This window comes from Otolemur garnettii, unplaced genomic scaffold, assembly GCF_000181295.1.
Source record: "Otolemur garnettii isolate 467f Iridium unplaced genomic scaffold, OtoGar3 scaffold00043, whole genome shotgun sequence".
Classification (NCBI taxonomy): Eukaryota; Metazoa; Chordata; class Mammalia; order Primates; family Galagidae; genus Otolemur; species Otolemur garnettii.
In genome coordinates, this window is record NW_003852438.1 from 11666481 (window position 1) to 11681557 (window position 15077).

Here is a 15077-nt window from a genome sequence, read left to right on the forward strand (position 1 = left end):
TTAGTGATGACAAGTAATCTCAAGAATGACTCTCTAAGGGATCAAACAATACTGCCTTATCCCCAAGCCATAGCCCCTATCGTAGTGACACACTCAGGATACAAGTAATACCAACTGATCAATCCAGTAGCAGGAACAAAAAGTGAGTAGAAGTTGGGGCTTAGGGCCCATTATTTGGACATTCTGTCTGAAGTTTTATTCCCAAGTTATTCTCTTATCTCTTTATTCTCCACCCACTCTTGCTGTCTGTTTCTAGGTGTGGATGGCAAGTGGAAGTTAGAGGCGAATGGAAGACTAAGAAGAAAAGAGAGCAAAACTATTAAAATATACACGTTTTAGGAAAAAAAAAACTAGACAATATTGGGACCTTGGGAAAGTGAATCACACACATACAAAAACACAGTAGGAGACAGCCAGAAGGAGAGAAGCACAGAGTTTATCTTACAGGTTTAAATTAAGACAAGAAGAGAAAAGCATACGCATATACCATGCTTTGGTAGGGAGTCAGGTAAGCTGAGATGAGTGAGACTTACTGGGGTTAATGGTGGTAGAACAAGCAAATCAGGACTACAGAGAAACTTGAGCTAGAACTAAGATGAAGGACTGGAATGACTTTCATGTGGGTTATTTATTTAAATACTAAGCAGAATTTCCTAGATTCTCATCACTGTTTGTATTTTAGCTTCATTTCATGATATTTGAGATAGAGTAGTACTGAGCCATTCTAGGGTCTTTTACTCTAGTTTCTAATTCCAGGAGGATTACTGCTTAGGACTTGCTTTTTTTACCTGGGGAAGAGATATACCTAAGGACAAACTGGACTAACTGAACAGGGAGACAAGGGACGTCGGGAGGTGAACCACAAATTTAAATTGCAGCAGAAAAGCCCGTGGACATATGGGCTTCCTGAGCACCAGGGAGTACTTCAGGATGAACTATGGGTTTCTGTTCATGAAGAGTCTCAGCACAGCTCTACTCAGAGTGTTAAGGTGACTTTTAAACCCAGAACACTGAGGTTCCAGTTTAGAATAGGACCTGCTTCTTAGGCTGATGACTTTCAATGTAAGGAAAAAATCTTCATTTAAACCCTAGTTGGTACCAATACCTATCAGTCCAGTCCTGTTAAGGTGTGAGAAACAAAGATGACATTCAGGCCTTTGTGTCTTCTTGCACATATATGGTGGGGGTCTTGAGTGTAGCTTCTTTTCCCCCCAAACCCCAACAAATAAATATGTGTTTATAGGTTAGCATATAAGTCATATGATGGTGGGGGCTATGATCTTTCCAAATTCCACAGATGGATATGGTGAAAAACCTTGCTAATTACACAGGATTTAGAGAGAGATGAAGTACAGAAGAAATGTGCTATGGGATAAAATCTTAGTGACAACTCTCAGGAGATAAAGGAAGAAATATAAAGCAGGAAACTCCCACTCTGACCCCACTAAGTAGAACACTCTGGCCCAACTTTTGCCCTTATCCTTCCCTCCCTACAACTACCAAATGAGAAATGGGGGAGGAAATAGCATGTGTCCAAAAACAGATCCTTCCTGCTACCTTCCACACAAGAGATATGGCTGTACTTCCAGAGCTTGCTTGAATTAGAGTGGAGGGGTGACAATGAATGGTGACTCACCTGTGAGACCATGTGATTATTCAAGGGTGGCTGTTGCTGAGGTGTGGGTGGGAGAGCAGGAAGTTGCTGCTGCTGCTGCTGCTGCTGCTGCTGCTGCTGGGCAGTGCAAGGGAGAAGGCCCCGGACAGACTGGGATGAGGTGACCTGGTTGCACACTTCTGGGGCACCTAGTGCCATACCTAAGGCAAAGAGGAGACCCACCAAAAGCTGTAAGCACAAGCAATGAACATGCTGCCCCTGGAAAGCATAGTTGCCGGTTTCTCCTGGTTCCTTGCCCTTCCTCTTCACTCCCCCACTGCCTTGTGAAGACCACGATATCTTTCATTTGGCATACTGAAGGGAGTCCTCACCTTAGCAGGTTTCTGCTCCCTAGGGATAGGAATCACCTTGACTATCAATGTTTAGTTTTGGACTTGGACAAAATGTGAGGCTGCTGAAGCACCTCCCCTGAAGTACCTATATTCTGTCCATCATGATTAAAGAGCTGAAAATGTGAATGCTGACTTCCTGGGAGGGTACAGATTCCTGGGCTTTTAAGGGACCTTATTTTTGTTGCTTTCTTCTCAACTTGCAGCATCTCCTACGTAAGTTGGTGAGAGCACAACCTTGCCTCTTTGAGTACATGGTTGAACACACACATACACACAACATTTACCCAACTATTTTTCCCATTTCTGGGCGCTCAAAGGCATGAACACATTCACACAATATACTTTCACCAAATATCTATTATGTGCCAGGCATCATGTAATAACTAAAGACATAAATGTGAACAAAACATAGTCCTTAAGTAGCATAGGATCTTCTGATGGGAGATGAGCAGGCACACACCTACTATAATCTAATAAGGATAAGGGATATATCAGTGATATCAACAAAGCTGTTTGAAAGCAAAGACAAAGAAGCAATAACTCTTAGAAGTGTCAGGGAAGAATTTAAAAAGGATGTAGCAGGAGGGCTAGATTTGAAGTATGAATAGAGCTTGTCAGGCTGAGGAGGTACAAAACTAATACCACATTCAAGAAATAGCTGGAGGGCTGGAGGGGGGATAGATACCTGGAAATGAGATTGCAATGGCAAACCAGAGTCAGGAAGTTATGCTACTTTAAGTAGTTTGGATTTTATTACGCAGGTGATAACAGAAACAAATGTTTTTAAGAGGGGACCGATGTGTTCAGATCTATGTTTTAGATTGGTATGCTAGCTCTAAAAAGAGCTGAGAGCAGAGCAGGGAGATCAGTTTGGGAGCTAGTGTCATAATTAAAGAATAGGAAAGAAAGATCTGGATAAAGCCTTGGACATTGGGATAAGAAAGAAGATAACAGAGAAGGGCAGTAGAAAGCTGAGGGTCAGAAGCACAATCTTTCACATTACTGATGTGTACTTGAGATAACACCTATAGAACTTATGGGATGAGATTCAAGCAATTCTTTAGAGAGGAAAGGGTGAAGTAGAAGTCCACAAGTATAAGTGGCTAAATACCCTGCTACAAGAGTACAGCAGGAATAGATGCAAAGGGCAAGGCAGCAGATCAGGAGAGCTGAAGGGTGTGGTTACAGGGCTTTCATGTCTAATCCTTCCAGTCACTGAACTCTAGAAAAGCAGCCAGAGCAATATCCCTTTAAGTTCTAGCCTACTGGCTGCTACCAACTCATAACAAACAGCTAAACTCTACAGATTCTCTCTGCTGTTACAAAGCCTCTTTATAATCTCAAGGAGCATAGAATGAAAGCAGCTGTCACTTTGACCTTAGTATATAACCTGGGCTGATAGGGATTCCCACCTTAGTCAAAAATCAGAGGAATAATCTAGTCCAGAAAAGTCCCCCCTCCCCCGCACTCAGGGTGGAAGGTTTGGAAAAAATTAAGAGGGCACTAGATACAAGAAAGGACAATGGATCTAAAAAATCAAATCCCTGGCTGGGTGCAGTGGCTCACGTCTGTTATCCTAGCACTCTGGGAGGCTAAGTTGGGTGGGCTGCTTGAGCTCAGGAGTTTGAGACCACCCTGAGCAAGAGCGAGACCCCTGGCTCGGCGCCTGTGGCTCAAGTGGCTAAGGCGCCAGCCACATACACCTAAGGTGGCAGGTTCGAATCCAGCCCAGGCCCACCAAAAACAATGACGGCTGCAACCAAAAAATAGCCGGATGTTGTGGTGGGCGCCTGTGATCCCAGCTACTTGGGAGGCTGAGGCAGGAGACTCGCTTGAGCCCAGAAGTTGGAGGTTGCTTGAGCTGTGATGCCATAGCACTCTACCCAGGGGGACAGCTTGAGGCTCTGTCTCAAAAAAAAAAAAAAAAAAAAAAAAAACAAGAGCAAGACCCCGATTCTAAAAATAAAAAAATAGCCAGATGTTGTGGTGGTGCCTATAGTCCCAGCTACTCAGGAGGCTAAGGCAAGAGAAGTGCTTAACCACAACAGTTTGAGGTTGCCGTGAGCTGTGACGCCACAGCATTCTACCAAGGGTGACCAAGGGAGACTCTATCTCAAAAAAAATCAAATCACCCTCCAGGTATGTTAGGTTTCCAGGAAAATATATTGGGACAAGTATTTTATTAAACGTAAATATCAGTGATGTGATAGTTCATTACACAACTAAGAAGACAAATACAAGGGGACAGGCATGAGATAGAAAGAATGAAGCAGCAGTACCTGGCCTGGAAATCCTTCCTGCACTGCCACCTTTGCTGCTGCCAATGCTGTCACCTCGGGTGAGGATAGAGATTCCACTGAAGCTGCTGGCTTTGGTGACAGGGGGTCGCATGCTCCGGACAGAGCCATCAGAGTCTGTGCTGCTCCAAGGCCGGGGCTCCAGGGATTTGAGTTCGCTGTCTGTGCTGCTCTGGCGGCTGCTTGAGGTGCGGCTCAGCCCTTCACGGTTCCCCCTGCAGAGACCACAGTGGTCAGAGCACCCCCCACCCACCACTTCAGCAGAAGGGACAGGACAGAGTTTATTTCTATTCTCTCAACAACAAAGAGAGGGTGCAGATTAGGCGGGGGATGGACACTGACTTCTTGTTAGCTGGTTGGCCAACTAAGACTTGATGGGAGCAGACACAACAAGATTCAGTACAGTAACAAAGAACAGAGAGGTATATCTTGAAGACAGTGAACTAGCAATTAATTCAATACATCAGACCAGAGGTGGATGGGAAACCACACACATGATGCTGAGATTGGCTGTGGTCTTTTCCCCACTCCCTGAGGAGAATCCCACACATGCAGGAAATTGTGGGGAGCAAAGGGGTACCAGTTCCTTCTGAGAGTTCTGAAAGCAGGACTCCTAGAAGTTACTATTGCTAGAAGGCAAGAGTAGCCAATGACACAGATAAATCCCACAACAGGTCTTCCACATAACACATGTCTAAGCCAGCAGAGGTGCTGTTTATGGCCACCTTTCCAGGAGTTGGAAGAAGAGTATAGAGGTCTCAAGGGACACTCTGAAAAACAGTCTACAAAGTCTAGAAATGACCCAGCCTGTTTGTGGAAGTTCCATGTTAGTGTTTGAGAACAACTGGTACCAGGGTCTCTAATGGCCAAAGTCCTCAGCAAGATCAAGCGAATATGCCCTTGGGACTCAGGATGGCACGGGGCAGAGGGGACTGACTGTGCCTCATTGCCTCCATATTCATAATCCTAATGTCCTGGGAAAAGCTATTAAGAAAAGGGATTCTTCCTCTCTTTTTTAGCTCTGGAAACATCATTATCCTGATGTTACAATCACTGTCTATGATTATAAACAGCTGTATGCCTCAAAATAGTGAGCTTGAAAACCCTGTCTTGTTGAGCTCTTACTATCTCTTCAATAAGCAACCAAGAGCCAGCAAATTTTCTTTCACATCCCCACCCGCAGTAACTAATAACCTCAGGAAACCAGATGACAACAATTACAAAGATTTTGGTATGTATACTGAGAATAATTAAGCAAAAATCATCGTAGTTTGGGCTCCCTCCTTTTTCACCACCATCTTGCCAAAAGCAAATAGAAAACCTCATCCCAATCTCCTTAGCTTCAAAGGCATTAGACTCAGAGTTATTCTAATAAAGAAGATGTTTTTCTCAGTGGATTAATATCAAAGAAAATATCTTTCTTTATTAGAACACTTACTCCAGAGGCACTGTAAGGAAAATGAACACAATACATGTTAGGGTCACTTTTTTTTTTTTTTTTGCTAAGCCAATCATGGTGAGCTCAGAACACACTGGCACAGGTGGTTAGGAACATGCTAATTCTTCTCTGAAACCCTAAGTAGGTGTGTTTGTGTGTGTGTGTGTGTATATACACACATATAAAATTTAAATTCTTCTCTCTTTGTAGTTAGAATAGAAGACTGAAAAATATTCCTGTTTCCCCAAAACTTTACCCCTATCTCTTGGAATGTCAAAATAGAATGGGAAACAAGAGAAAAGTGTATGTTAGAGATTTTCTAGGAATAGAATCAGACCTGAAGTAAGAGCCAATAGCTCTATCTCAATGGACAAGCATACTAACAGGACTCAGTAAAAATACATGTGTTTATGGGATAAGGGGATACAGCAGTGGCAATGGATAAGGCTGCTCATTGGACACTAGAGCTTGAATTTTGCAAGATAAGTCCTCATAGCCTACCTAAATCGAACACTTTACTATCTATTAGAGCAATCCTGCAATTTACTTTATCTTGCTACCAGAGGTAAACAAAGAACAAAGCAACTTTAAACCAAATACCTTGGGAAGCTAGGGCCAAAATGGCAGCACTTCTGTACTCATCTAGTTCTCCAAGACAGTGATGACCAAATGCTCAAAATGTGAACTATCTGATGATCTTCTGACTAATGTGGTATAGCACACTACTCCCCTGTGTGTTAAAGAATCTAAGGAAAGAGATCAGTTTTCCCTCTGTAGAAATAATCCTGTTTCAATCTCTAGTCATGTCTCAATACTTCACTCAAAATTAGGCAATTAGGGAAGCTACTCAGATTCAGTTCCAAGCACTGAAGTGGCGCTGTGTGTGTCCTGGAGAGATTGGATAAAGAACAGAGTATTGACACTTCATTCTATAAAAATCAGAGCTGGTTTAGTTTTTACAAGTAGGTTTAGGGCTGAGTCTAGAGAGTAGATAGGGAGGCCAGTGGAAGAGGTGGCAATAAATAATAGTAAGCCTCACTATGGCTTATTTATCAATGCAGTAGAATTTTTTTAAAAACTGAGAAGTTGCCATAGTTATTACCAATGTGGATGATGGAATTTGATATACAGGTATTTGTTTCACAAACAAAAACTGGGGCAGAAAGGGGATAAAGCAGTTAGCCTAGCCTAAGCAACATAGAGAGACCTTGTCACTACAAAAAATAGAAAAATTAGGTTGGCACAGCGGTGCACACCTGTAGTCCCAGCTACTTGGGAGGCTGAGGCAGGAGGTCACTTGAGCCCAATGATTCAGGTTGCAGTGAGCTATGATGATGCCACTGCTCTCTCACCTGGGCAACAAAGCGAAACCCTGTCTCAAAAAAGCTGGAGGGAAAAAAAGGCAGTTAGAGAAGAAAGATCAGCTTCTGATCATTAAAGTTACAGACGAGTATCCAAATAGGGGAAATAGCTCCTTAAGAGCCCATGATACCGCATTTTCTATTACCTAGATCTGTAGTCAAAAGCTCAGTTTGAAATGTAGCCACTTAAAACGCGATCTGGAAAGAAGAGGGCTGCACCTGCTCACTAGATCCTTTAGGGCATTATCCACACAATGTGATGCTCCACAGCATTAGTAAGGGCAGAATTCTTTTTTTTTTTTTTTTTTTTTTTGAGACAGAGCCTCAAGCTATTCCCCTGGGTAGAGTGCCATGGCATCACGCTCACAGCAACCTCTAACTCCTGGGCTCAAGCGAGTCTCCTGCCTCCGCCTCCCAAGTAGCTGGGACCACAGGCGCCCGCCACAACGCCCAGCCATTTTTTGGTTGCAGCCGTCATTGTTGTTTGGCGGGTCCGGGCTGGGGATTCAAACCCGCCACCTTAGGTGTACGTGGCTGGCGCCTTAGCCGGTTGAGCTATAGGCGCCGAGCCAGGGGCAGAATTCTTAGCAGGGAATCTGGATGAGGACTCCAAACAGAACAGTACTCGGAGAGGATGGGGTGTCATTTGTAATTTGTAGAGAGCTGGTATGGTGTAGTGAAAAAAAAAACACTGGACAAAGAATCAGTTCCAGTTTTGCCACTAATAGCCATGTAAATGAACTAGCCACTTAATCCCTATGTTTTTGTTTTCTTAGATGTAAACCAGCTGAGCAAATCAGGATGCTGAGAGAACTGAATCAGATAAAATATACTCTGGCAACTGTAAGGCACTGGACATTAATTCATTCACAGTAGTTGCCTTAAAACTCCTTGTAGGTATTCTGGGATGATCTATAATCCTGGAGTGTAAACTGTGGAGCAGAAATTTTTTTTTTTTTAATGTGGGGAGAGTCTATCTATCTTTACCATCACCACCAATCCAAGGCCCTCTCTGCCTGGGGTTTTCAGAGAGACCTAAGGGCAGGATGGCCTAGGAAAGATATGGAACATCCTCCACATCAAGAATGGTAAATCTCACTATCCTAATTTTCATATAGTTTGGTTAGCTTTATAAAGGACAATAGGGAAGGGACAATTAAAGCAGAAATGAGATCTCAAATTTGAGTCAGATAGTACCTTCCAAGAATAGTGTTCAAAAAGAGAGAAACATTTTAGAAAGGGCTGGACCTAAATCCTAGTGTTAAATACTCAGAATCTCTGTATTCTATAGTTTTCCTATTGGTAAAATGGGAAGAATATACTTAAAATGAGTTGGTACCAGGACAGGGCCCTAAGGCGGTGCTTTTCTCATCACTGCCTTGTATTTTCCCCTGGGGTGGGACTAAGAGACTGCAAAGAAAGAGACATTGTTATAATTGCTTTGTGGGAAAATGGAGACTAGTAGGCACTGGGGGAATTAATACAGCAGTTTTAACCAGCATTAAGCACAAGTAATGGACAATCATACAGAGGACATGCTGAAGTTCATTCTCAGGCAGACAGGTCTATTAGAGGTCTTTTCTGAGGTCATCTTACTAACATTACATTGTCTCAAAGAGAAAACTACACAGACAAGTGTTCCTGCATGTTTCTATATATGTGAATGTACTATTTTTTCTTAAAGATATAAAACATTCCTAATGCTGGGCCAGGGATAAGCTCTCTATATCTTTCCATTGATTTAGAAAAGGTAGCCAGAAGACACCCATTCTTTTACCTTACTATAGAGGTGTATTTAAATATCAAAAATGCCCGATTTCAGCACACTTCTGGGAGGGAGCAGTACCTATTCCAGACAAACCTATCCAGTCCCTTTCACCACCTATTAAAAACTTAAATAAAATTGACAACAATAAAAATAACATCATTAAGCAGAAGCCATTTTTTTAATGGGGAAAAATATCCAATGTTGCAAAACCCACAAATTTAATTATTCCACAAGCAGCCATGCATGGAGCAAACCCACTCCGCTGAAAAGATTACAGCAAAACAAAATAAAATTTAAAATAAATAGAAGAGAGATCACACAGAAGTACCTAAAAATCTGCCTTCTCTTGTGAGAGCTAGAAGAAAAGGCTTCTTTGGAGAGTCTGTTGGTTAACATCAAAGAAAAGCATCATTACAGGATTATATTAATCTCACTGACAAAGCTCAATGAGAAGCAGGGAACATGCTATGTGGTACTAACCTGATGTCACTTAGATATCCGTTCTGGCCAGTCTAGGTGAGGGGGAGAAAACGGAAAATAACTTATAAGAAAACAGCATGGCAAACTGAAAAGGATGTCCATGATGCTATGAATACCCAAGGTCCTCAAACCAGAGCTCATCCCACCAACAGGGAGAGAGGGAGCAGGGACAGGATGACCCACACCCACATACCCAATCTGACTTCTCACCTTTAATGGCAAAGAGCACTTGGCGTTTTTAGTCTTCCCACAGAGGGTTTAAAAAGAGAGGTTGATAAAAGTAGAAGTATGGAAAGGAGAAAGAGGAAAGTATTAACCTAATGATTATTTCCTTTTTAGCTCTAAATTTGTTGTTCTAGAGGTAAGCTGAGAATAACAATTGGTGTGCTTAGTCCTAAAGAGTGTATACAGAGGAAGGGAAAAGGGAGACAAGAGAAAGAAATGTTGTTTTTTAGAAATCGTTCTCAACAGCTATTTCATTTCTGTCCCCTACACTGGCCAAAATGAAAGACATTCTGACCTGAGACCCAAGGAGGGTGGGATATTGGGGAAGCAGGTACTTATCAAAGCCTAGGAAAAATGAGAAAATTAAAAGCCTAAAACATTCCCCTTGGGGATCATTTCCTGACAAAGCCACTGAGCCGAGTGAAGTGAGCAGTGTGGTGGACTCCCAAGCTTTTGAAAAAGGTAACAAGAGTGTCCAGCTGCTGAGCAGAATGGGCTCTGTGTAGGGCCAAGCCTCTGTGAGGCGGCTTTCTCAATGCACAGCTCAGGCTCCAGAGAAGGCTACAGCAGCAGCATTTCCATCCAAACACCCTTCTTGCCACTTCCCTTTCTTTTTGGCCTTCTTCCTGCTCCCACCCTCATTCCCCAGACCTACAACTCCACCCTTAACCAGTTCCCTTTGACTGGCCAGGCTCCTCTCCACACAGAATCTTTCGAGTATGATGGGCTTTGGCTACTGTTCCTTGTCTAGACCTTCTGAGATGCCAGATGCCTCTACCACGACAAGAATTAGCATGTGCTGAAATGAAAGTGATAAATCCACAGGGATTTAACAGAGAATACATATATTAGTAGAGGCTTGAGAGACTAGAAATCAGGAGAAAAAAGGAGAGAAGAGCTAATTTGCCTTTGTTATAGTTGCAGGTAGATATATTCCTGTGTTGTTTATTAGCTCCAATACCTGAACATAAGTCACCTGTGCTTTCAGAACATCTGTGGCTTTACTAATGGCTGGCATAGAAAGGTAGTCATTTTCCACACATAAGTGACAACAGAGGAACATACCACAGCTAGCTAGCTAGGCTATGATGTCATCAGCACCTCATCTAAAGAGCCCACAGCAAGCAAACTACTGAGAGGTGGTATACATTGGGGCTGAGAGCACAGACTCCAGAGCCTGAATTCAAATGCCTACCTCTTCTGCTAACTAGTAGTGTGAACTTACTGATTATGTGACCTCTCTGTGCCTCAGTTCCTTACTTATAAAATGGGAAAGTAATGTAACCTATCTCACAGTCCTGTGTGAGGATTAAGTGAGTTAATTTACATAAAGTGCTAAGAGCAATGTAAGCACTATATAAGTGTCTGCTATTATTTATCCACCAACCTGCTCTGTCCACAACTTATTTATTTATTTACTTTTTGTTGCAGTTTGGCTGGGGCCAGGTTTGAACCCGCCACCCTCAATATACGGGGCCGGCGCCCTACTCACTGAGCCACAGGCGCCGCCCTCTGTCCACAATTTAGAGTCATCACTGGCCTCAGTTGTGTGCAAATGACATTTCTCCTCTCATTCCACCCAAATGGTTTGTAGGTAAAGGTAGAGAATTCTTTTTGGGCTATGATGGATAATTTGGAGGACCAACTTTTCTGACTCAGAATGGAAGTCTATATAACAGAAGGTAAGAAGATTCTTTCTCCTTGGACTTTGGGCCAGAAGGCTGGTCGTGTATCAGTCCCCAGTGAGGATCTCTGGAAGAACTTGGGTCTCCTGAGACAATGAAGCAAGTACATAGAGGAATTCAGTTTTTAGTTGGAGACAGTATTTTTCCGGGCAAGGTGATAATGAAAAGATACATATACTTTTTATCCTGGGGGAATGGGAGGAGAGTAGTGTCCATGTAAGTATACTGATTAAAACTGACCACCTTTTGACAATGAAGGGAGAGCAGCTTTCGCTCCTTTGTTGCTAGTCTATGAGATAGTGCCACTATCTGGATCCTGTATTTCCTGGAGGTTTGTTCCTCCCTTGACTATCCAACACTCTTTCCTGAATTTCTGCCGTTCTTCTCTTCAATCTGGTAGGCAAAGGTGACCAGACATAGAGGTACCAAGTATATTTGATATGACTGCAATTAAGTATAAAGTTGCCTAGACTGATTCATGCTGGCTTTTGGCCCAAAGAGCCAGTCCTGTTCTAGGAGGCAAAGTAAGAAATATAAGAAGAAAGCTTCCTGTTGAGGCAGAGACTGGAGGGAATAGTGGTACTCTCTGTGCATGCAGAATGTGGAGCTCAAAGAGGATGGATGCCAGACCTGTACTCTAACAATAACCAACACATCCTAAAAACAAGACTGATCCAACAAGATGAATGTATAGCCTGTGTGAACACTACGTCTTCCACTTAGAAGCAAAGAAGCCTAAAATGGATAGTGGGAGTGAAAGAAGGTAAGAGGGAGGAGGGTTTTGCAGGCAAGATTCAGGGCCCTTCCACAATCCCTGCCAAAACCATTTCTATTTTCAGTCTAGTCATATTTACCAAATTCAGCCACTCCAAGTTTTAGTTCTCATTGTATACCATATGGCAGAATGTATTAAAAATAATAAAAATGAAAATCTGCAGCTTCCCAATAAGCCACATTTAATTTTAGAGATAAAATCTGGGGCTGGCTGATGTTGGTTGAAAAAACAAACAAAAAACCCAAAGACATTTATGGAGGGTTCATTCCATTCACAGTTCCAAAGATTAAGAGCTAAAAGCTATGGGCTGACAACTCTCAGATGCTACACTTACCTCTCGGGCAAATATTCTCTCTCGGACCCTTTGATATTCCTCCTCTCTCTCTTCTATTGACTTGCTCCTCCTTCCATCCTGCAATGGAACTCTGATCTAGATCGATGAGCAGAATTAAGCTAGTTAAGTTCTCCTCGTACTGCAAGCTCACTGCACACCAGCAAGGAAGAGAAACCGGGAAAGTTTATAGTTGCCATCAAAAAAGTGGAAAAAAAATAAATTTCCAGTCCTGGACAGGTTTCACTGGGTACATCTGACCATGCAGTTTGGGAGATCAGGTTTTCTGGATGGCTGGGGACTCTCCATTTCCCCACCCCCAATCCCCCAAAGTATTAAGAACATAAACTATTTATAAGGACTGGGTTGCTTTCCTATAGTAATTAGGTACCCTCTAGTCAGTAAGGATCAAGAAAATAGTCCTGGGAAAATAAAAAACATTGCTCTATAGCAGGCGTCCTCAAACTACGGCCCGCAGGCCACATGCAGCCTGCCTAGGACATTTATCCAGCCTGCCGGGTGTTTTTGCCGCTGCTGCCTGTCCTGCTTAGCAGCTGACTCGTCCCGGGGCCTGCAGTCTGGCCCTCCAACAGTCTGAGGGGCAGTGAACTGGCCCCCTGTTTAAAAAGTTTGAGGACCCCTGCTCTAGAGGGAAAGCAAGGGACAGAAAGAAGCTACAAAGGGAGAAGAAACAGGTATTTAGCAGAGCCTAACGTAGAAGAGGAGGTTTATAGAACTAGCACCTTATATTATTCCCTCTTCAGTCACTAATGTCCTGGTCTGAAGACCTAAATCACACATAGCTCAGCAAAGAGGGCCTTGGAAATGAAATCCCAAGGGCGAAGCTAAACTCAAATCCTAAGCATTCTTTTTCTCATCTTAACTGGAGGGAGAGAAGGAGAGAAAGAAATTACAGAAATACAGAAGAAAGAGAACAGAGCAACACAAAGAGAAGAAAAAGGAAAGGAGAACAGAACAGAAAGAAAGAAGAACAGAGAGAGGAACGGACAAAGTACAGTGGAAGGAGAAATGGGACACAGAGACAGGAAGGGAAAGAAGGAAATGGAGAATAGAGAAGTTTACATTCCTGGAAAATGTAGTGAGGTGACTAGAAGGGATGGCCGGACAGATTACCACCTCTGACTGGCCTGCCACCTAACTCCCCATCACTGTCTTTCTTCTCTTGGCTTCTGATTTGTGAACACTGTCTGGAGTAACAGAGTACCCTTTTCCATATTGCTATTGAAGGCAAGGAGCTCAGAGAGAAAAGTCATCAAACGAATGTCATCAGTTATAAAAGATTGTGACCTCCAGTCCAGAGGCTTTGAAAGCTTCAGATGAAGCAACCAAGGAGACTGCTGCTCTAGGCTGATCTTCACCAATCTCCAGAGGGAGCCATAATTTCAGGAACATCGACTTCTCACTAGCCTTAAGAACATAAATCCTACAAAATGTTCTTTTATAAATTCCACTCCAAGAAGACAAAGGACCTCAAGGAGCTATACCGTTCTCAGCCCCTAGCACTGGCAAACCAATAACAGAGTAGAAAGAGCATAATGGGCTGTGAGGTCAGACAGAATCTCAGCTCTGCCACTTACCATTTAATGTGACTTTAGGCAAATAACTTAGTATCTCTTAGCCTCAGTTTTCTTATATGTAAAATGGGGATAATAACCCTTATCTACATTGGATTGTAAAGAGGATTAAAAGAGAAAATGCATAGAACAGACCCTAGTTCAGGGAAAACACTCAATAAAATAGCAATTGCTGTTCTTGTTATTTATATCACAGCCAGATAGTTTACAGATTCCACCCTATTACGGATCAAGTCTGAAGCTGAGAGATGAAAAGTTCATAATAAGGATAGATTCCACTCTGCTCCAATGTGCCTCTAGGCCTAAATAATTTCTGATCCACAGAAAAATGGTTTTGGGAAAATGGAGAGAAGGGCATCAGGATGGAAAGACTCTTTCTTGTTTTTTCACTTTTGTCTTTTTGTATGTTTCTTTGTTTTCAATCAGACCCAGCGTGTTTGTCCACAATAGATAATGGCACTTTTCTCAAAAGGACTCTCTCAAACACTCAAGTAGCAAGCAGGAAAGGTCCTGGTTTCAAGACCGTACAATATCCCAAGAAAACCAATTGTGACTTTATAGGTAAGATGTTATTATAATTATCATTAATTATCAAGCCTCATATTGGTTCTATACAACCACACTCTTCAAATATTATTCCCTTTGGAGGCCGAGCAGAAGCAGGCTGAATCTAAACCCTCTACTTAGCTAGGAAACTAATCTTCAAATAATCACTTACTCTCCAAAGGTTCAGCTAAAGGGCGGGGTAACAGCCAGGCCCATAAATAAAGGGCTGGGACAGGTTATTCATTTCTTATTCCCGCAGCTGTGGATCATAAAGAGGATAGTGCCTGAGGTTTCCAGCATCAAAAGTCAAATTAACTCACTCACCTTGGTGGACAGAGCTGGGAAAAGATTAAGGAGTTTACAGAAAGGGATCAGAAACACCTTTATAACTGGGTATATTAGATCAGAACTTTGCCAGTTCAGGGCTAGTCCTCAGCTAGGATAAGAGAAGTGGGATAATGTAACTTTTTATGGTTCCCAAAGAAATCCCTAACTATTAAAGAAAAAAAGACTGAAACCATCAGCTGGATCAAAGCTGAGGCAGGGAGGGATCTTGCTTTATCCAAAAT

General features: G+C 42.6%; 1 protein-coding gene across 11 annotated transcripts in view; it reads right to left on the reverse strand.

Moving 5' to 3' along the window:
* The window catches only part of R3HDM2 (R3H domain containing 2), a 192034-nt gene that overhangs the window by 24751 nt on the left and 152206 nt on the right, over positions 1 to 15077 (reverse strand). For 4 of the 11 annotated variants that reach the window (XM_012805589.2, XM_023513605.1, XM_023513604.1 and 1 more), the window contains 5 exons: positions 12371 to 12466; positions 9352 to 9383; positions 9200 to 9253; positions 4287 to 4519; positions 1637 to 1815 (listed from right to left, as the gene is read on the reverse strand). In XM_012805589.2, the coding sequence (XP_012661043.1) occupies positions 1637 to 1815; positions 4287 to 4519; positions 9200 to 9253; positions 9352 to 9383; positions 12371 to 12466 (594 nt within the window). The remainder of the gene's footprint in view (positions 1 to 1636; positions 1816 to 4286; positions 4520 to 9199; positions 9254 to 9351; positions 9384 to 12370; positions 12467 to 15077) is intronic. The other 7 variants (XM_023513612.1, XM_023513606.1, XM_012805590.2 and 4 more) reach the window with 3 other exon arrangements.